General features: G+C 44.3%; 1 protein-coding gene across 1 annotated transcript in view; it reads right to left on the bottom strand.

The window, feature by feature from the left end:
• Window positions 1-22,897, bottom strand: part of LOC120868123 (histone H1.8) — a 30,871-nt gene extending 7,974 nt beyond the window's left edge. The window contains exon 1 of the mRNA XM_040246743.1: window positions 22,786-22,897. Coding sequence (XP_040102677.1) covers window positions 22,786-22,897 — 112 coding nt within the window. The remainder of the gene's footprint in view (window positions 1-22,785) is intronic.
• Between the last annotated feature and the right edge of the window lie 398 nt (window positions 22,898-23,295).

Here is a 23,295-nt window from a genome sequence, read left to right as displayed (position 1 = left end):
TCTGTCCAAGGAATTTTCCAGGCAAGAATACTGGAGTGGGTCGCAATTTCCTTCTCCAGGGGGTCTTCCTGGACCAGGGAAGCCCCTTTATAGAACTCTGTACATATACAGATTGCTGTATCAAAATCTCATGGGAACTATTAATACAAAACAAAACACTACAATAGATACACACATACAAAAGAAAAAGTCACCCAAACACAACAATACGGGGCTTCCCTGGTGACTTGGTGGTAAAGAATCCACCCGCCAGTGCAGGACACGTAGGTTTGATTCCTGGTACGGGAGAATCCCACATGCTGCAGGGCAGCTAAGCCCGTGCATGGCAACTACTGAACCCATGAGCCCTAAAGCCTGTGCTCCACAATGACAGTAGCCACTCTAGTGAGAAGTCCACACTCCACAAATAGAGGGTGTGGCCTCCACTCAGCACAACTGGAGAAAGCCCTCACACAGCAATGAAGACCCAGGATAGTTAAAAACAAATAATAAAAAGAACAAAACCCACAGCACTAGTCATCAAACCACAAGAGATAAAAGAGGGAAGAAAGAAAACCAACAACAACAACAAAAAAAATCCAAACAATTAAGAAAACAGCAATAGGAATACATATATCAATAATTACTTTAAATGTAAACGGATTAAGTGCTCCAACCAAAGACATAGGCTGGCTGAATGGATACAAAAACAATATCCACTTTATAAGCTGGTCTATGAGAAACACACTTCAGACTGAGGGACACATATAGACTGAAAGTGAGGGAATGGAAAAAGATACTCCACGCAGATGGAAATCAAAAGAAAGCTGGAGGAGCTATCCTCTTATCAGACAAAATACATGTTAAAATAAAGGTTGTTGCAAGAGACAAGGAAGGACACAACATAATGATCAAGGGATCAATTTCAAAAGAAGATATAACAATTGTAAATATTTATGCACCCAACTTAGGAGCACCTCAGTACATACGGCAAACACTCATAAAAGAGGAAATTGACAGTTACACAATAATAGCAGGGGAAATTAACACCCCAATTATACCAATGAATAGATGATCCCGACAGAAAATTAATAAGGAAACACAAGCATGAAAAGACACAAGAGACCAGATAGACTTAATTGATATTTATAGGACATTCAATCCGAAAGCAACAGAATACACTTTCTTCTCAAACGCACATGGAACATTCTCCAGGATAGATTGTGTCTTGGGTCACAAATCAAGCCTTGGTAAATTTTAAAAAATTGAAATTGTATCTAGCATCTTTTCCAATCACAACACTATGAAATTAGAAATTACATTAAAAAAAAAAAAAACTAAACAAAAAATCTCACAGAAGCTAAACAATGCACTAGTAAGTAACCAAGAGATCACTGAAGAAATCAAAGAGGAAAGGAAAAATACATTAAAACAAATCACAGTGCAAACACAGCAACGCAAAATCCACCACCCAGAACCTGTGGGATGTAGCAAAAGCAGTTCTAAAAGGGTATATAAGGGGCACTTTAATCCTAGCTCAAGAAGCAAGGAACTCTCACATAAACAACCTAACCCTGCTGACTCATGCTGAGGTTTGACAGAAAACAACAAAATTCTGTAAAGCAATTATCCTCCAATTTAAAAAAAAATTAAAAAAACAACAATCTAACCTTATACCTAAAGCAACTAGAGAAAGAAGAAACAAAACCCAAAGTTAGTAGAAGGAAAGAAATCATAAAAATTGGAGCATAAATAAATGAAATGGGAATGAAGACAATAGCCAAAAAAAAATCAACGAAACTAAAAGCTGGTTCTTTGAAAAGATAATTGAAATTGGTAAACTTTCAGAGACTCATCAAGAAAACAAAAGGGGAGAGGACTCAAATCAGTAAAATTAGAAATGAAAAAGGAGAAATGACAACTGACACTGTAGAAACACAAAGGCTCAAAAGACATTACTACAAGCAACTCTAAGATGATAAACTGGACAACCAGGAGAAACGCACAAATCCTAAGAAAGGTACAACCTTCCAAGACTGAACTTGCAAGAAATAGATATCAACAGACCCATTGCAAGTCATGAAGTTGAAACTGTAATGTAAAATCTTTCAACAAACAAAAGTCCAGAACCAGATGGCTGTGGATTTGATCAAACATTTAGAGAAGAGTTAACACCTATTCTTCTAAAACTCTTACAAAAATCTGTGGAAGAAGTAACACTCACAGACTCATTCTATGAGGTCACCATTACCCCCAATTCCAAAATCAGCCAAAGATACCACAATAAAAGAAAATGACAAGCCAATATCACTGATGAACACAGACATAAAAATCCTCAACAAATACCAGCAAACTGAATCCAAGAACACATTATCTGATCATAAACCATAATCAGGCGGGATTTCTCACAATGATGCAACGATTCTTCAATATCCACAAACCAACCAGTGTGATGCATCACATTAATAAACTGAATGAAAACCGTATGATAATATCAACAGACACAAAACACTTTCACAAAATTCAAAACACCCATTTATAATAAAAAAAACTTTATAAAGTAGGCATAGAGGAAACTTACCTGAACATAATAAAAGCCATAAGTGACAAAACCCACAGAACACGTCATTTTCAATGGTGAAAACCTAAAAGCATTTTCTCTAAGATCAAGACAAGGAAGCTGACTCCAAACACTATTATTCAACATAGTTTTGGAAGTCCTAGCTACAGCAATTAAAGAAGAAGAATAGATAAAAGAAACTCAAATTGGAAAAGTAAACTTTCATTGTTTGCAGATGACAGATACTATACTTAGAAAATTCTAAAGATGCCCCCAGAAAACTATCAGAGCTCAATGAAACTGGTACTGTTGCAGGATACAAAATGAATACCCAGAAATCTCTTGCATTCTTGTTTACTGACAATGAAAGATCAGAAAGAGAAAATAAGAAACCAATCCCACTGACCACTGAAACAAAAAGAATAAAATAGCAAGAAAAAAAAAATTACCTAAGGAGGCAAAAGACACACTTTTGAAAAACTCTAATAAGACACTGATAAAAGAAATCAAACATGACACAAACAAACAGAGAGATACACCACATTCTTGGGTTGGATGAACCAATACTGTAAAAACGACAACACTACCCAAAGCAATCTACAGATTCAATGCTGCTGCTGCCGTTGCTAAGTCGCTTCAGTCGTGTCCGACTCTGTGCGAACCCAAAGACGGCAGCCCACCGGGCTCTGCCGTCCCTGGGATTCTCCAGGCAAGAACACTGGAGTGGAATGCAATCCCTATCAAATTTCCAATGGCATTTTTCACAGAATTAGAACAAAACAATTTATAATTTGTACTAAAAAAAAAAAAAGAAAGAAACAGAGCTGGAGGAATCAAGCTCCCTGAATTTAGACTATAATACAGGGCCACAGTAATCAAGACAGCATATGGTATGGCACAAAAAGAAATACAGATTAATGAAACAGAATAGAAAACCCACGCACCCACGGTCACCTAATTTAAGACAAATGTGGCAAGAATATACAATGGAGAAAAGACAGTGTCTTCAATAAGTGGTGCTGGGAAAACTGGACAGCTACATGACAAAGAATAATATTAGAATACCCCCTAACACCATATACAAATTAAAGTCAAGATGGATTATAAGGCCAGAAACTATAAAACTCTTAGAGGAAAACATAGGCAGAACACTCTCTGACATAAATCACAGCAAGATCTTTTTTTGACAGAACATTACTCAGCCATAAAAAGGAATGAAATTGGGTTATTTGTAAAGACGTGGATGGAGCCAGGGACTGTCATAGAGTGAAGTCAGAAAGAGAAAAACAAATATCATATATTAACGCATGTGTGGAGTCTGAAAAAGTTTTGTACAGAGGATCTTATTTACAAAGCAGAAACAGAGACACTGACATAAAGAACAAATGTATGGATAGCAAGGGGGTAGGGGGGAATGAGATGAATTGGGAGACTGTAGAGAACCTACTGTATAGCACAAGGAAGTTCACTCAATGCTTTGTGATGACCTAAATGAGAAGGAAATCCAAAGCAGACACACACACACACACAGCTGATTCACTTTACTGTACAGCAGAAATTAACACAACATTGTAAAGCAACTATACTCTAATAAAATTTTTTAAATAAAAATAAATGGGACTTAATTAAACTTAAAAGCTTTTTCACAGCAAAGGAAACCATGAACAAAACAAAAAGGCAACCTTGAGAATCAGAAAAAATATCTGCAAATGAAGCAACCGACAAGGGATTAAACTCCAAAATATACAAACAGCTCATGCAGCTCAATTAAAAAAAAAATCCAATCAGAAAATGGAGAGAAGACCTAAATAGATATTTCCCCAAAGAAGAAATACAGATGATCAAGCAGCACATGAAAATACGCTCAACTTCACTAATTATTAGAGAAATGCAAATCAAAACTGCAATGACATATTACTTCAAACTGGTCAGAATGGCTATTATTAAAAAAAAATCTACAAGCAATAAATGTTGGAGAGGGTACACTGTTGGTGGGAACGTAAACTGATACAGCCAGTATGGAAAACAGCATGGAGGTTCCTCAAAAAATTAAAAATATAACTACCATATGATCCAGGGATCCCACTACTGGGCATATACCGTGAAAAAAAACCTTAATTCAGAAAGACATGCGCACTGCAATGTTTACTTTAATATCCTTTATAAAAGCCAGGGCTTCCCTGGTAGCTCTGTTGGGAAAGAATCCGCCTGCAATGCAGGAGACCTGGGTTCTATCCCTGAGTCGGGGAGATCCACTGGAGAAAGGATAGGCTACCCACTCCAGTATTCTTGGGCTTCCTTAGTAGCTCTGGTAAAAAAAAAAAATCCACCTGCAATGAGGGAGACCTGGGTTCGAACCCTAGGTTGGGAATACCCCCTGGAGAAGTGAACAGCTACCCACTTCAGTATTCTGGCCTGGAGAACTCCATGAACCATACAGTCTATGGGGTCGCAGAGAGTCAGACATGACCGAGCAACTTTCACTTTCACTTTGGGCTTCCCTGGTGGCTGAGACGGTAAAGAGTCTGCCTGCAGTGTGGGAAACTTCGGTTCGATCCCCCGGTCTGGAAGACCCTCTGGAGGAGGAAATGGCAACCCACTCCAGCATCCTTGCCTGGAAAAATTTCATGGATGAGGAGCCTGTAGTCCATGGAGTTGCCAAGAGTCAGACATGACTGAGCGACTTCATTTTCTTCTTTACAACAGCCAGGACGTGGAAGGAACTTAAACATACATTGACCCATGAATGGATGAAGATCTCATATGTGTGTATACACTCACACAAATGGAATATTACTCAGCCATAAAAGGCAATGAAATTATTTGAAGAAAAATGAACGGAGCCAGAGGACTGTCATAAAGAGTGAAGTTGGTCAAAAAGAGAAAAACAAGTATCATGTCTTAATGCATATGTGTGGAATCTAGAAAAGTGGTACAGATGACCCTATTTGCAGGGCAGGAATAGAGACACAGACGTATGGATGTATGGACGTGGAGGTCGGGGAGGGAAATGGGATGAACTGGGAGACTGGGTTTGCCATATATACACTACTCTAAGTAAAACAGCTAGCCAGTGGGACCTGCTGGATAGCACAGGGAGCTCAGCTCAGTGCTCTGTGCTGACCTCCAGGGGTGGGGTGGGTGAGGGGTGAGATATATGCATACATACAGCTGATTTGCTTTGTTGTACACTAGAAACTAGCAACATTGTAAAGCAACTATACCCCAATTTTAAAAGGAGGAGAGCAAGCTGGGGTAGCAATACTCACATTAGACAAAATAGATATTAAAATAAAGAGTGCTGTAAGAGACAAGGAAGGACACTACACAATGATCAAGGGATCGATCCAAGAAGTATATATGTGTCTAACAGGAGCCCCTCAATGTGCTGTGCTTAGTCACTCAGTCGTATCTGACTCTTTGCAGCCCCATGGACTATACAGCCCATGGAATTCTCCAGGACAGAATACTGGAGTGGTAGCCTTTCCCTTCTCTAAGGGATCTTCCCAACCCAGGAATCGAACCGGGGTCTCCGGCATTGCAGGCAGATTCTTTACCAGCTGAGCTACCAGGGAAGCCCATCAATCAAACCTTTTAGAGAAAAGTTAACATCTATTCTTCTGAAACTCTTCCAAAAACCTTAGGAGGAAGAACATTCCCAAATTCATTCTCTGAGGCTACCATCATCTTGATTCCAAACCCTAACTAAGATACCACCAAAAAAAAAAAAAATTGCAAGCCAATATCATTGATGAACACAGACACAAAAATCCTCAACAAATACTAGCAAACTGAATCCAACGACACATTAAATGGTCATACAGCATGATCAAGTGGGATTTATCCCAATGATACAAGGATTCATCAATATCCACAAGTCAATCAGTGCAACGTACCACATTAACAAATTGAAGACTAAAAACCATATAATCATCTCAATAGCTGCAAAAAGAACTCTTGAAAAAATTCAAAACACTCATTTAGGATGCAAACTTTCGAAAGGAGGCATAGAGGAATCTTACCTCAACATAATAAAGGCCGCATGACAAACATGGAAAACCCACAGAAAATGCCGTTCTCAACGGTGAAAACCCAAAAGCATTTCCTCTAAAATCAGGAACAAGACAGGGAAGCTCACTCTTGTCACTATTAGTCAACACAGTTTTGAAGTTCTAGCCACAGCAATCAGAGAAGAAAAAGAGATAAAAGGAATCCAACTTGGAAAAGTAAAACTATAACTGTTTGTAGATGACATGATACTATACATAATGCTCCTTGGAAGGAAAGCTATGTCAAATTTAGACAGTGTATTAAAAAGCAGAGACATCACTTCACTGAATCCAAGGTCCATATAGTCAAAGCTATGTTTTTCCAGTAGTCATGTATGGACAGATGTGAGAGCTGGACCATAAAGAACGCTGAGCGCCGAAGAATGGATGCTTTCGAATTGTGGTGTTGGAGAAGACTCTTGAGAGTCCCTTGGACTGCAAGATCAAATCAGTCATCCCTAGAGGAAATCAATCTTGAATATTCATTGGAAGGACTGATGCTGAGGCTGAAGCTCCAAGACTTTGGCTACCAGAATTAGAACAAAAAATTTATATAATTTGTATTAAAAAAAATACGGAGCTAGAGGAATCAAGCTCCCTGATTTTAGCCTATACTACAGGGCTACAGTAATCAAGACAGTATGGTACGGCACAAAAACAGAAACATAGATCAACTGAACAAAATAGAAAACCCAGAAATAACCCCACCCACCTATGGTTACCTAATCTATGACAAAAGAAGAATATACAATGGAGAAAAGACAGTCTCTTTAATAAGTGGTGCTGGGAAAACTGGACAGCTACATGAAAAAGAATGAAATTAGAACACTTCCTAATGCCGCACACAAAAATAAACGCAAAATGGATTAAAGTCCTAAATGTAAGGCCAGAAACTATAAAACTCTTAGAGGAAAACATAGTCAGAACACTCTCTGACATAAATCAGGGCAAGATCTTTTTTGACCCACATCCTAGAAAATAGAAATCAACAAATGGGACTTAATTATACTGAAAAACTTTTGCACAGCAAAGGAAACCATAAACAAGATGAAAAGACAACCCTCAGAATGAGAGAAAATATTTACAAACAAAGTGACAGACGATTAGTCTCCAAAATACACCAACAGTTCATGCAGCTCAGTATCAAAAAATCAAACAACCCCATGAAAAAATGGATGGAAGACCTAAACAGACATTTTCCCAATGAAGACACAAGATAGTCAACACACGCATAAAAAGATGTTCAACATCATTAATCATTAGAGAAATGCAGACCAAACTACAATGAGATATCACCTCCCACCAGTCAGAATGGCCATCATCACAAAATCTACGAACAATGATGAATGCTGGTGGGGGTGTGGAGAAAAGGGAACCCTCTTGCACTGTTGGTGGGAACGTAAATTGATACAGCCACTATGAAGAACAGTAAGGAGGTTCCTTAAAAACAGAAGATGACAAAGGAGGCAAGAATATACAATGGAGTAAAGACAATCTCTTTAACAAGTGGTGCTGGGAAAACTGGTCAACCACTTGTAAAAGAATGAAACTAGATCACTTTCTAACACCGCACACAAAGATAAACTCAAAATGGATTAAAGATCTAAATGTAAGACCAGAAACTATAAAACTCTTAGAGGAGAACATAGGCAAAACACTCTCCGACATAAACCACAGCAGGATCCTCTATGATCCACCTCCCAGAATTCTGGAAATAAAAACAAAAATAAACAAATGGGATCTAATTAAAATTAAAAGCTTCTGCACAACAAAGGAAAACATAAGCAAAGTGAAAAGACAGCCTTCCGAATGGGAGAAAATAATAGCAAATGAAGCAACTGACAAACAACTAATCTCAAAAATATACAAGCAACTCCTGCAGCTCAATTCCAGAAAAATAAATGACCCAATCAAAAAATGGGCCAAAGAACTAGATAGACATTTCTCCAAAGAAGACATACGGATGGCCAACAAACACATGAAAAGATGCTCAACATCACTCATTATTAGAGAAATGCAAATCAAAACCACAATGAGGTACCACTTCACACCAGTCAGAATGTCTGCGATCCAAAAATCTGCAAGCAATAAATGCTGGAGAGGATGTGGAGAGAAGGGAACCCTCCTACACTGTTGGTGGGAATGCAAACTAGTACAGCCACTATGGAGAACAGTGTGGAGATTCCTTAAAAAATTGCAAATAGAAATGCTTTATGACCCAGCAATCCCACTGTTGGGCATACACACAGAGGAAACCAGAATTGAAAGAGACACATGTACCCCAATGTTCATTGCAGCACTGTTTATAATAGCCAGGACATGGAAACAACCTAGATGTACATCAGCAGATGAATGGATAAGAAAGCTGTGGTACATATACACAATGGAGTATTACTCAGCCATTAAAAAGAATACATTTGAATCTGTTCTGATGAGATGGATGAAACTGGAGCCGATTATACAGAGTGAAGTGAGCCAGAAAGAAAAACACCAATACAGTATACTAACACATATATATGGAATTTAGGAAGATGGCAATGATGACCCTGTATGCAGGACAGCAAAAAAGACACAGATGTGTATAGCGGACTTTTGGACTCAGAGGGAGAGGGAGAGGATGTGATGATTTGGGAGAATGGCATTGAAACATGTATAATATCATGTAAGAATCGAAATGCCAGTCTATGTCTGATGCAGGATATGACACGCTTGGGGCTGACGCACGGAGATGACCCAGAGAGATGTTGTGGGGGGGTGGGTGGGTGGGAGGGGGGCTCATGTTTGGGAACGCATGTACACCTGTGGTGGATTCATGTCAATCTATGCCAAAACCAATACAGAATTGTAAAGTAAAAATTAAAAATAAATAAATAAATTAAAAAAAAAAACAACAGAAGATGGAACTACTACGTGGCCCAGCAATCTCACTACTTGGCATATACAGTGGAAAAAACATAATTCACAAAGACACATGTACCCCACTGTTCTCTGAACCATTATTTACAATCGCCAGGACACGCTGCTGCTGCTAATCGCTTCAGTCGTGTCCGACTCTGTGCGACCCCATAGACGGCAGCCCACCAGGCTCCCCCGTCCCTGGGATTCTCCAGGCAAGAACACTGGAGTGGGTTACTGTTTCCTTCTCCAATGCATGAAAGTGAAAAGTGAGAGTGAATTCGCTCAGTCATGTCCGACTCTTAGCGACCTCATGGACTGCAGCCTACCAGGCTCCTCCAACCATGAGATTTTCCAGGCAAGAGTACTGGAGTGGGGTGCCATTGCCTTCTCTGGACGTGAAAAGAACCTAAATGTCCATCATCAGATGAATGGATGAAGATTTGGGGGTGTGTGTGTGTGTATACACACACACACATTGGAATATTACTCAGCCATAAAAAAGGAACAAAATTGGGTTATTTGTGGATGGAACCAGAGACCATTAGACAGAGTGAAGTAAGTTAGAGAAAAATCAAGCATTATATATTAATGTATCTACGTGGAATCTAGAAAGTGGTCTAGATGAACCTATTTGATGGGCAGCAGCAGACACAGATGCAGAGAATGGACACGTGTTCACGGGGGTGGGGAGGGAAGCAGAGTGAACTGGGAGGCTGGGGTTGACACACACACACTGCTCCGTGTAAAACAGACGCCTAGGAGGAACCTGCTGCACAGCACAGGCTGCTCAGCTCAGGGCTCTGCAGTCACCCAGACGGGTGGAGGGGCAGAGGGAGGCGATGTGTGCGCATATACCTGGTCGTTTCGTTGCCCCGCAGAACCTAATGACACTACTAAACAACCATACCCCAGTTTAAAAAGAAGGAAAGAAAGCTGGGGTAGCAATACTCACATCAGAGAAAACAGATCTTAAAGACTGTTACAAGAGACAAAGAAGGACGCTACATCATGATCAAGGGATTCATCCAAGAAGATAGAACAATCGTAAATATGTACGTACCCAACATAGAAGTACCTCAATACATAAGGCAAATGGTAACGTCCATAAAAGGGGAAATCAACAATAACGCAGGAACAGTGGGGGACTTTAACACCCCACTGTCACCAACGGAGAGAACATTTGGGCAGAAAATAAGCAAACATAAGCCTTAAATGACACAACAAAGCAGGCAGATTCAATTCGCATTTTTAGGGCATTCCATCCAAAAACAGCAGAGTACACTTGCTCCTCACATCCACATGGAACATTTTCCAGGACAGATCACATCTTGGGTCACAAATCAAGCCTCGGTACGTTTTTAAAAATTGAAATCATATCAAGTATCTTTTCTGACCATAACCTTATGAGATTAGAAATATATTACAGGGGAAAAAAAACTGTAAAAAACACAAACACAGGAAGGTGAAACAACATGTTACCAAATAACCAATCAATCACTGAAGAAATCAAAGGAGGAAATAAAAAAATACCGAGAGACCAACCACAATGAAAACACAACTCTCCTAATGCAAAAGCAGCTCTGAGAGAATTTATAGCATTAGAATCTTATCTCGGGAAACAAGAGGCATCTCAAAGACCCTAACCTGACAGCTAAAGCAACTAGAGGAAGAACAAATAAAAACCCAAAGTTAGTAGAAGGAGAGACATCATAAAAATCAGAGTGGCAATAAATGAAATAGAAACAAAGAAAACCAATATTAAAAATCAGCAAAACTAAAAGCTGCTTCTTTGAAAAGATAAATTGGTAAACCTTTAGCTAGACTCATCAGGAAAAAAAGGAAAAGCATTCAAATGAACAACATTAGAAATGAAAAGTGAGAAATTACAACTGACACCACAGAAATACAAAGGCTCAGAAGAGATTACTACAAGTAACTATGGGCTTCCCTGGTGGCTCTGCTGGTAAAGAATCCACCTGCAATGCAGGAGACCTAGGTTCGATCCCTGGGTTGGGAAGATCCACTGGAGAAGGGACAGCTACTCGCTCCCATATTCTGGCCTGGAGAATTCCCTGGACTGTATAGTCCATGGGGTCGCAAAGAGCTGGACACAACTGAGCGACTTTCACTTTCACAAGTAACTATATGCGAATACACTGGACAACCTGGAAGAAATGCACAAATCCTTAGAAAGGTACAACCTTCTAAGACTGAACCAGGAAGAAATAGAAGATATAAACAGACCAATCATGGGTACTGAAATTAAAACTGTAACTAAAAATCTTCCAATAATCAAAAGTCAAGGACCAGATGGCTTCATAGGCAAACTCTATCAAACACTTAGAGAAGTTAACACCTATCCTTCTGAAACTCTTTCAAAAAAATTGCAGAGGAAGAAGCACCCACTAACTCATTCTATGAAGCCACCATCACCCTGATTCCAAAACCAGGCAAATACCACAAAAAAAGAAAATTACAGGTCAGTATCTTTGATGAACATAGATACAAAAATCCTCAACAAACACTAGCAAACTGAATCCAACAACGCATTAAAGGATCATACACCAGGATCAAAAGGGATTTATCCCAATGATGTAAGAGTTCATCGGTATTCCACAAATCAACCAGTGTGATATATCACATTAACAAACTGAAGAATAAAAACCGTATGATCATTGCAATAGATGCAAAAAAATGCTTGGCAAAATTCAAAATACCCATTTATGATAAAACTCTTTAGAAAGTGGGCATAGAGGGAGCCTACCTCAACATAATAAAGGCCACATATGACAAACCCACAGCAAACCTCATTCTCAGTGGTGAAAAACTGAAAGCATTTCCTCTAAAATCAGGAACAAGAGAAGGAAAGTTCACTCTTACCACTATTACGCAACAGTGCTTTGAAAGTCCTAGCCACGGCAATCAGAGAAGAAAAAGAGATAAAAGGAATCCAAATTGGAAAAGTAACGCTGTCACTGTTTGCAGACATGATATTATTACATGGAGAATTCTAAAGATGCCACGTAAGAGAGCTCATGAAGGAAATAGGCACTGTTGCAGAATACAAAATGAATACCCAGAAACCTCTTGCAGGACCTCCCTGATGGCCCAGTGGTTGAGAATCCACCTGCCCATGCCGGGGACACAGGTTTGTTCCCTGGTCTGGGAAGATTCCATACGCCACCGGGCAACGAAGCCCGCATACCAGAGCTACTGAAGGCTGAGTGCCCACAAAAAGAGAAGACACCGGAATGAGAAACCCACACACCACAACTGGCGAGCGCGCCCCCGCTCCCCACAACTGGAGAGAGTGCCCCCGCTCCCCACAACTGGAGAGTGTGCCCTCGCTCCCCACAGCTGGAGAGAGCGCCCCTGCTCCCCACAACTGGAGACAGTGCCCCCGCTTCCCATAACTGGAGAGAGTGCTCCTGCTCCCCACAACTGGCGAGCGCGCCCCTGCTCCCCACAACTACAGGAAGTCTGCATGCAGCAACAAAGATCCAGCACAGTCAAAAAACATACATGTATCCTGAATTCTTCTATACTAATAATGAAAGACCAGAAACAGGAAGTAAGGAGACAATTCTATTTACCACTGCAACAGAGAATAAAATACCCACATATAAACCTACCCAAGGATGTAAAAGAACTCTACTCAGAAAACTATAAAATACTGGTGAAAGAAATCAAAGGCGACACAAACAAATGGAGAGACATACCACATGCCTAGGTTGAAAGAATCAACACTGTGAAAATGACTCTACCATCCAAAGCAATCTACGGGTTCAATGCAATCCCTAACAAATTATCAATGGCACTTTTCACAGAATCAGAACAAAAAATTTTCCAACTCGTATGAAAACACAAAAGACTCCAAACAGCCAAAGCAATCTCGAGAAAGAAAAACAGAGCTGGAGAAATTAAGCTCGCAGACCTCAGACTACTACAAAGCTAAACATAATCCAACGTTTCACCGCAGCATGATTTGCAATAGCCAGGACATGCAAGCAACCTAAATGCCCATCAACAGAGGGATGGATGCAAAAGACGTGGTACATCTATACAACGGAATATTACTCAGTCATATAAAAGGAAGAAAGCAAGGCCATTTGACACAACATGGATGGACACAGAGGCTGTCACTGAATGAAGTACGTCAGGCACAAAAAGACAAATATATGCTATCGCTTCTGTGTGGAACCTAAAGAAAGAGTACAAATGAACTTATTTACAAAACAGCAGCAGAGGCACAGGTGTGGAAGACAAACAACAGTTACCACAGGATAAGCTGGGCAGGCATAAATTGGAAGACTGGGACTGAGAGTTACACACTACTATTTATGCAACAGACAACTAATAATAACTTGCTATACAGCACAGGGAGCTCCAGTCAGTACTCTGCAATGGCCTGTACAGGAAAAGAACCTAAAAATGAGTGGATACGTGTATATGTGGGTTCCCAGGTTCCTTACTGGTGAAGGATTCACCCGCCAAGGAGGAGACGCAGGTTCAGTCCCTAGTTTGGGGAGGTCCCGTGGAGAAGAAAATGGATACCCACTCCAATACTCTTGCCTGGGAAATTTCAAGGGCAGAACACCCTGGTGGGCTACAATCCATGGAGTCACAAAGAGTCAGACACAACTTAGCAACTCAACAACAACGACGTATGTTCATGTATAACTGACTCACTTTGCTGTACACCTGAAACTGACAGAACAATGTAAACCAACCATACTCCAACAAAAAGTTTTAAAAACTAAACTAATGGGATCTAATTAAACTTCAAAGTTTTAAATAGCAAAAAAAAAACCCGCTATACAAAAAGGCAAGCCACAAACTGTGAGAAAATATTTACAACCAAAGCAACTGACAAGGGATTAATCTCCAAAATATACAAACAGCTCATGCAGCTCAATATTAAAAACAACTCAATCAAAAAATGGGCAGATGATCTAAATAGACATTTCTCCAAAGAAGACATACAGATGGCCTAAAAGCACATGAAAAAATGCTGAACATCACTAATTATTAGAGAAAGGCAAGTCAGAACTATAATGAGGAATCACTTCACACCAGTCAGGATGGCCATCATCAAAAAGTCTACAAAAAATAAACGCTGGCAAGGGTGTGGAGTAAAGGAGACCCTCCTACACTGTTGGTAGGGATGTAGACTGGTTCAGAAACTGTGGGAGAGAACAGTGTGAAGGTTCCTTAAAAAACCAAATATAGAATTACTGGACCATCCAGCGATCCCACTCCCGGGCATGTCCTCAGAGAAAATCATAATTCAAAAAGATACATGCGCCCTGTTATTCACTGCAGTACTATTTACAACAGCCAAGACATGAACACAATCAAAATATTCATCAACAGAGAAGCGGGTAAAGATGTGGTACATATAGACAATGGACTATTACTCAGCCCTAAAAAAGAACAAAATAATGACATGTGCAGCAATGTGATGGACTTAGAGATTTATCATACTGAGTGAAGTAAGTCAGAGAAAGACAAATACCATATGATATTGGTTTTATGTGGAATATAAAAACTGGTAGAAATGAACTTACTTATGAAACAGAAAGAGAGTCCCAGATGTGGAAAGCAAACTTATGGTTACCAGGGGAGAAAGGGGAAGGCGATCAACTGGGAGACTGGGGCTGACATATACACACTATTATATATAAAACAGATGACTCATCAGGACCTGCTCTATAGCACAGGGGAGTCTACTCAATACTCTGAAGTCACCCATACGGGAAAAGAATCTAAAGAATAGATGTATGTATGCTGTGCACCTGAAATTAATACATTGTAAGTCAACTATACTGAAATAGGAATTTTTACAAAATAAAGTCAGAAAAAACTCCAGAAAAAACCCTAGATGTCAGCAAAAATTGTAAACAGACCTTGTCAAATTTACCCTCTATTGCCTCCTGGCTAGGAAGAACCCAGTGTCTGAGAATATTCATTTTGGGACCAGAGCCTGCAAATCAGTGGAGTCTCAGGTCAGCCAGGACCTCAGGGCCTCAACTGCGTCCCATCCCCCATCTCCAATGGCTGTGAGGGGGGGCCCTAAGGAGGTCCGAACCCTCCCAGCTGCAGAGGGAGAAGCTTTCTGGAGGGGCCTGGCCTGGGGTGGCAGCTCTGAGACAGGCTGCGACCTGGGACTGCTTGTTGCCGGGCTGGCACCCGGACAGTCATCTTCTCCAGCAACAGAACACAGAGAAACTACAAGGGTCTGCAAACAGCTACACGCCTGGGTGTGTGTGCCCGGTCGCTCAGTCGCGTCCAACTCTGCAACCCATGGACTGTAGCCCACCAGGCTCCTCTGTCCGTGGGATTTCCCTGACAAGAATACTGGAGTGGGTTACCATTTCCTTCTCCAGGGGATCTTCCCGACCCAGGGATTGAACCCGGGTCTCCTGCACTGAAGGCTGATTCTTTACTGTCTGAGCCAGCACAGAAGCAGTGGAGGCAAATTACAGACAAAAAGATACAAAAAAACGCCCAAAACTCGACTGCTTCTTCTGATGAGATGGGAGCAAAAGCAGGGTGCTGCGCGTGCCCCCCAACTCCACGCCTCTAAAGGGGCAGACAGACCACCTAGGCCACCCTTTGGCCTGACCCCTGAACACACCCCTACCCTCGCCCCATATGAGGAACCAATTCGCCCCCACCTCAGCGAGCGAAGGAGGGAACCTGTTAAACTTGTTTTCATTCCTCCTTCTGCAGCAGGAACTGCAATAAATCACTGCCTGAATTTCTGATCGATTTCTATCGTTTAAGGAGGTCAAGAACCATGGTCGGTAGCATACTATCGGATGACACCATGTAAGGGACAGTTGCCCACTTCCCAGAGACGATCTGGACACGTCCGAGACCCTGGAATGAAGCCTTCCCATGGCTGACCCGCGCCCACCTGAATCTCGTTGCAGCATCACCACAGGTGGTAAGTCTGCCTTCCGGCAGGGGGGCAGTCTCGGGACCCTCATCTGGGCAAAGCTTTCCCCTCCCGTGTTCTTTTCCATCTCCTGAAATCTCTGTCCTCTCCTCGTCTTATCCTTCCGGGTGAGTGGACATCAGGCAGCTACAACACTCTGGCCAAGGGCTCTCCAGATGGAGGTTTATCTCATGAGTGATAAGACATTCACACCTCAGCCCGGGGCTCGAAGTCCAATCACCCCCAATATCCTCACCTTTGTTTCCCTGCCACCAAGAGAAGTGCCCTCGGGAACGGGCCCAAGCAGCAGATTTCCACACACTTGAGCACACACGCGTGAGTCCCAAACATGACGGACCCCTGGCTGGCTTCCGGGCTTGCTCACCCCACGGGCAGTGGACAGGGTGCCCCCTCCTTCACTGGCCCTTTCTGGAGGCACACAGGGTGGTGTCTGAACAGACACCTGGCAGGGAGTGGGTTGAGATGGCAACTTCTCTGTCTCTTCCTTTCTCGGTTTTTCCTGTCTCTCCTCCGTTTACCTCTCCCTTGATCCTCACCCACCACAATCCCATCCCGTTCATCCTGAAGTCTTATCTGTGTCTTTATAAGCTTTTGTCACTCATGTCTTTGTTGTATGTAGTTTCGTTGGTCCGGCAGCTCCTGCAAGTCTCTGCCAAGACACAGTGGAAAATTTAAGCCTGGAAATACAAACACAGCCCACACTGCCCAAGACTCCAGCCTTGGGTTATTTTGGGGGGATTTTAAAGAACAAAAAAGAAAAAGAGAGGAGCTTGTGCCTCTCTCCTCTGCCTTTGCAACGTAACTCTTCTCCCTGGGCTCCAAGAATTACCCCATCCATCCCAAACTAAGGAAGAAAAGAGACCTTTTTGAATTCCAGCAGGAAAACTATGAGATCCCTGGTTCTGTAGAAATTGTGATTTTAATTAATACAGACCTGTCTTTAGAGTTATCACCATGACACTTTTACTGTACCCAGGGTTACTGAAAGTCAGTAAGTACATATTGTTTCTGTTATTATAAAATCCGTCATCAAAGAGAATAACCTGATACGATTAAGCTTTTACACAAATATAACTGCAAAAAGAGCTTTTTGGTAAACGCTATAGGAATCATTATGCTTTGGAAATGTCCATCTAGAACGTTGCTTAGTCGCCAGTCATGTCCACCTCTCTGTGACCCCATGGACTGTATCCTCCCAGGCGCCTCTGTCCATGGGATTTCCCAGGCAAGAATACTGGAGTGGGTTACCATTTTCTTCTCCAGGGGGATCTTCCCGCCCAGGGATCAAACCCTGGTCTCCTGCATTGGCAGGTGGATTCTTTACCACTGAGCCACTGGGGAGCCCTCCATCTAGAATAGTTCCTCCAAATGTTGGCACCTTGAAAAGAAGCTAAGTTGAATGATAGGAATCCACTCAGTACCCAGGTCAGTTCAAATAACATGAAATATTGGAACATTCATTGCTAAACAGGTCTGCGTTTACCTGCCTCTGTCATCTCATGAGAGGGAAACTAAACACATTTGGGTTTATGGGACACACGTCTTACAGCACATTAAGGACAGAAATTGTGCTTTGGGAAGACACATGTTTCTAGAGGTTATGGGATGTTCCAATCAGGGGCTGCTAATGTAAAAGACAGTTCATGGTGGCTTAAGGAAAGGAGGACGTGTGTTTGCAGAAAAGAAGGTAGGAGGAACGGAAATATATCTTCTTAAAAGGAAAAAAAAGGTGACTTCTGTCCTACAGCTGGTGATTTCTGAATGCAAAGAATAAGGGACAGGATAACACGGCTCCAGAAAGCTGCAGAAGGTTTGAGGACGAGGAACACTGGGAAGAGAACTTTGTGCTCAGGGCTTCCTAAGCTTGGGTTAAATGTAATCAGGAAGACGAATAAGAGTAAGCTGATGCAAGACTGGATCTGGCTTCTCTCTCCCCGAAGAGAACAAAGTTGTCCTAGAACCCTGCTCTTGACAACAGATCGTGTGAGTTTCTGAGTCTTTCATCTGCATTTACTTTCGAAACCTTGTTTTCAACTCAGCTCAAGGAATAAGCACTTTCACCTTATTCTACGTCCAAAAATCCTCTTTGGGAACATTCCCATCTCTAGGTCCTCGGGTCCTGACTCCCGTGGCATTTTTCATGGTGAATCTGTAAGAAGAGGTTTGCAGGTTTGAATTTATCTGGCGGAAGCTGTCATTCTGTCTCACCTGGCAGGCCATCACGGTTATTCTGGCCCAGTGTGGCACCCCGGATGAAAAGGAGTGTATATTGAGCAAGGCCAGGGAACATGCAGATGGCCTAGTGGCCACCAAACTGATCAGGCAGCTACATCAGGGACATAATCCCAGAATATGACCCACCCTGGGAGACAAATCCGCTCCCCGCCACACACACAAAATGTAAGGATTTTATCCTGGCTCTTTTAGAAGCAATGGAGCTCATGACCCAAGTAGCAGTAATCCACGGTAGTGCCCATCAGAGTGAGGGATCTTCTGTGAACCAGTGGGGGAAAAAAGTGAAAGTGTTAGTTGCTCAGTCCTGTCTGACTCTTTCACAACCCCATGGACTGTAGCCTGCCAGGCTTCTCTGTCCTTGGGATTCTCCAGGCAAGAATACTGGAGTGGGTTGCCATTTCCTTCTCCAGGGGATCTTCCCAACTCAGGGATTGAACCCAGGTCTCCTGCATTGCAGGTGGATTCTTTACCATCTGTGCCACCAGGGAAGCCCAAGCTGATTGAACTGCAAAACACACAGCTTGTGTGCAAGAGCCTAGGTTATGGTCCTAGTGATTGGCCCCCGTGAACTCCCTGGTCTTCCCCAGTACTCCCCACAGGAACAAGAAAATGCTGAGAAACAGGGCTAAGAGAGAGGAAGCACAGGTTAGTATGAAGAGTAGGGTAAGCTTCTAGTCCCGGAGGCCCCACAATGGAAACCAAGAGTTGACATGATGCCATCCACTATGGGAGGGAGGCACTATGGGACTTGATGCAAAAGGCTTTTTCAGGGAAGGGGCTTAAAAGAACAGAAAAGCAAGCAACATTGGCCTGTGACTTATGTGCCCCTAATAATCTGAAAGAGATCTTCCCAACCCAGGGGTCACACCTGGTTTCCTGCAACTACAGGCAGATTCTTGACCGTCTGAGCCACCAGGGAAGCCCCATAACAATGCCCAGACCCACCCAATCTCCCCTCTGTTACTCAGGCCAATTCAGTGCCGAGTGACACGTCCAGGGGAAGGTTGGCAGTTAGATTTCTTGATCCCCCAAGATCAAGATATAAATATGGTCTGGGGTTGGTTGATACTTTCACAGGATGGGTTGAAGCCTTCCCCAACTGATCTGAAAAAGCTATGGACATCTGTAAGTTCCTTTTAAAAAGAAGTAATTCCTCGCTTTGGACTTCCCAAGTCTCCCCAGAGCCATAATGGGCCCTCTTTTATAGCCAAAATCACACAGGGGCTCACAACAGCCCTAGGGATAGACTACAAGCTACACACCTCATGTTCGACTCTCTGCGACCCCATGGACCGTAGCCCGCCAGGCTCCTCTGTCCATGGGGATTCTCCAGGAAAGGATACTGGAGTGGGTTGCCATGCCCTCCTCCAGGGGATCTTCTCGGCCCAGGGATTGAATCTGTGTCTCCCACATTGGCAGGCGGGTTCTTTACCAGTAGCGCCATCTGAGAAGCCCAATTGTATGATTTAGTTCATGTGAAATGCCAGGAATGGGCAAATCAGCGCTAGACAGTAGATTAGCGGTTGCCAGGGGCTGGGAGGTGGGTGGTGATGAGGAGTGACTACTAACAGGTATAGGTTTTCATTTAGAGGAGATGAAAATTGACTATGGAAACAGACAACTGTGAATGTGCTAAAAGCCACTGTCCACTGTAAATGAGTGAACTGTGCGCTATGTGAATTACTGAGGTGTCCAGTAAGCTGTTACATTTTAAAATTTGCAAACGAGAGTAGGATACAGGCGTGAGGAGGGAGCTCGTGAGAGAGGCTGTCAGCAGTCACCATAAAGCACACAAAAGTGGTTTAAATATGAAACCTGATTTAAACAGGGTGATTAGAAATGCTGACTTCCAACCAATCTGCAAAAACTAAAGACCGAAGAAAAGGAATCAAGTGGCATATATATATATATATATATATATATATATATATTTTAAAAACATTTTAAAGTGAAAAAAAACAAAAACCATCTAAAAAGTCTAGACTTCAGCAACATTTGTAAAGAGACTTAATCAAATTCAACCTCTGTTGTTTCCCAGCCAGGAGGAGCCTAGTGTCTGAGAATATTCATTTTAGGGTCAGAGACTGCTAGTCTCACTCTCAGAGCCTCAGCCTTTCCAGCCCCCGCCTCCCAAGGCAGGAAGGCGGGTCCCAGCGTGGTCTGAGCCCTTCCCGCTGCAGGGTTAGAGGGTTTCTAAAGGGCCTGGCCCGGGGTGACAGCTCTAACTGCTGCCCTGTCCCCCCCCCAAACCACGCCCTGTCCCAGGGAGCCACTCCTGCATCTCCGTCCTCCCCCCACCCTCCAAACTGTTCAGCTCCTCATTCTGCAGTTATTTGATGCCTGCTGTATACTGGGGTGTCCAGAAGAAGAGGTCAGGGTCCTTACAAACCTGTCCCTCGTCTTCTCTCCCCCACAGTGGTGCCCATCTGTCATACCTACCCAGACACCCAAACACGTGCCCAGGGCGTGTCCTGAGCACCCCCTCTCCCCAAGGCAGGAAACAGAGAGACCCCAGGCTTGAACCATTTCTTCCCTGTGGACAGAAACGCCATAAAAGCACAGTGATGGGGGAGGCTGGATCCTGCCCAGATGAAAGATCACGTATTCCTCGTTGTCGAAGTTACGGAGGCCTCCCCGACGACACAGGCATAGAAAGGCTCCTTGGAGGTCAGAAAGGGAGTGGGTGTCAGCCCATAGCAAGTAATGTCAGCTACCCATAGTCCTCCGCGCTAGACTCCATCTTGGCTCGGAGATGCGCACGCACACGTGGGAGGAGCCTGAGACGTACCAGATACAGACACACAAGCAGGCAAAGCAAGGTGCCTGGCCCGAGGAAACCCAGGAGCAATGCCCCATAAAGGCGATTCAAACCACGAGCACACGACCCTCTCTGAGCACGTGGATGCAGTGTGTCTACATCCACATATACTCTTTTTCCTCCTAATAAACACTGGACTTGCTTCACTACTTTCCGTCTCCATGTGGAAACTCACTTCTACACAGGCGACAAGCTAGGGCCTCATCCCCGGACACTGGTCCCTCCGGGTCTGGTGGCCAGGATTCGACGCGCTCCCTGCCACTGCCGGGCCTCAGTCTCTGACGGGGAACCGAAGCCCTGAGGTCACTCCTGCTCCCCACAAGCTTCTCAGCCGCCATCCCCCGGGCGCAGACTTTCTCACCTTCACACACATCTCGAATCGTATCCCTCAGCGGCCATTGCCTTCACACCTGACCTCGACCTGGGAGGCTCACCCGATCAGCCCCCGCCCCCATCCCTGCTGTTCCCCCAACTCAGCCCCAGCCGGAGGGAAGACGCACAGCACTCCCTCCCCCAAACCAAGCCCTCCACCAGCACGCTCCCCTCCAGACCCTGGCCCCAGCCAGGATGTCCCCTCAGCCTGGTCAGCCGTGACCATCCAAGCCGCTGTCACTCACCCTTTAAGGCCCAAACAGCACTGAGCCGCCCTGCCCTGTGCTTCCCAGGCACTCGGACCCATTCTGTCTCCAAAGACGTCTTCACGAATACTCTGAGCACGTCCCCTGTCCCACCCTCCGTCAGGAGTCGCCTCCTCTGGGAAGCCTACCATGACCACCTAGAGTGGGTCAGGCGACTCCTCTGGGCTCCCCGCCACTCAAGCACATGCCAGCATTATCAAATGGGCATCTATCAGGAGGCAGCTTGCCTCCCAGCCTGGGAGCTCCTGGAGGGGATGAAGCGGGTCTGTGTGCCTCAGTGGACCCCATACCCAGCGAATCCCGAGGCGCTGTTTGCTGGTTGAAAGCTGGGACACGGCCCTACAGCCAAAGCCCAGTCGCGCCTCCAGCGCTTGCCCGCCTATTGCTCGAGTCTTTCAATTAGCTCCAGCTGGGCAGAGCCCCTCGCCCCGAGCAAATGGGCTCCAGCTGGGGAGGCCCCCGCTCTCTCTCCTCCCTGCCCGCCCCCACCTCTGGCATCAGCTCTTCTGCCCCTTGTGCGGGTCGGGGGGGCGGTGTGCGGTGTTTGGGGCCAGCCTGAAGGAGGAGAGGGCAGGAAGGAAGTGTTCAGGACCCCCAGGGTACAGGCTCTCTCTCGGAGGACGGAGGGTGCCGCTCCATGAGCTCACCTGGCTTTTCAGACCCTGATGGCCCAGACGACCCCTCTGCGGAGGCTGAGGAGGCCGAGGAGGCAGAGGAAGAGGTGTCGCTGGAAGCGGAAGCGACGCTCCCGGGAGCCATCTCGCAGGCAGAAAGGTACAGGCGGCCCCCTCGCCTGGCGTGAGGCCCCCGGCCCGCCTGCTCGCCTTACATACCCCGCAATTAGCCCCTGATTGGGCGGGAGGCGCGGAGCTGCTGATTGGGCAGGAGGCTGGGAGGGGGCCCTGCAGCCCCGCCCGGAGCACCGAGGATGCCTCAGCCCCGACCACCTGCTCCTGTGTGACCTTGCCCGCGTGCCTGACTTCTCTGGGTCTCAGCCCCCACGGGGAAAGGAAGGGGGCTCCGATGCTTGGTCCGCCCTGCGCCTCTGCGCAGCAGAGCCTGGGGGTGCAGACGGGGAACTGGAACGCCTGGGCCAGTGGAGGTAGCCGCGGGGAGGTGAGGGCCCTCCCCACCCCACCTCACCTCCCCAACCCCGG

This window comes from Oryx dammah, unplaced genomic scaffold (genome assembly GCF_014754425.2).
Source record: "Oryx dammah isolate SB20612 unplaced genomic scaffold, SCBI_Odam_1.1 HiC_scaffold_9, whole genome shotgun sequence".
NCBI lineage: Eukaryota > Metazoa > Chordata > Mammalia > Artiodactyla > Bovidae > Oryx > Oryx dammah.
The sequence above is the reverse complement of the archived record's forward strand: the minus strand, read 5'-3'. Positions and strand labels throughout refer to the sequence as shown.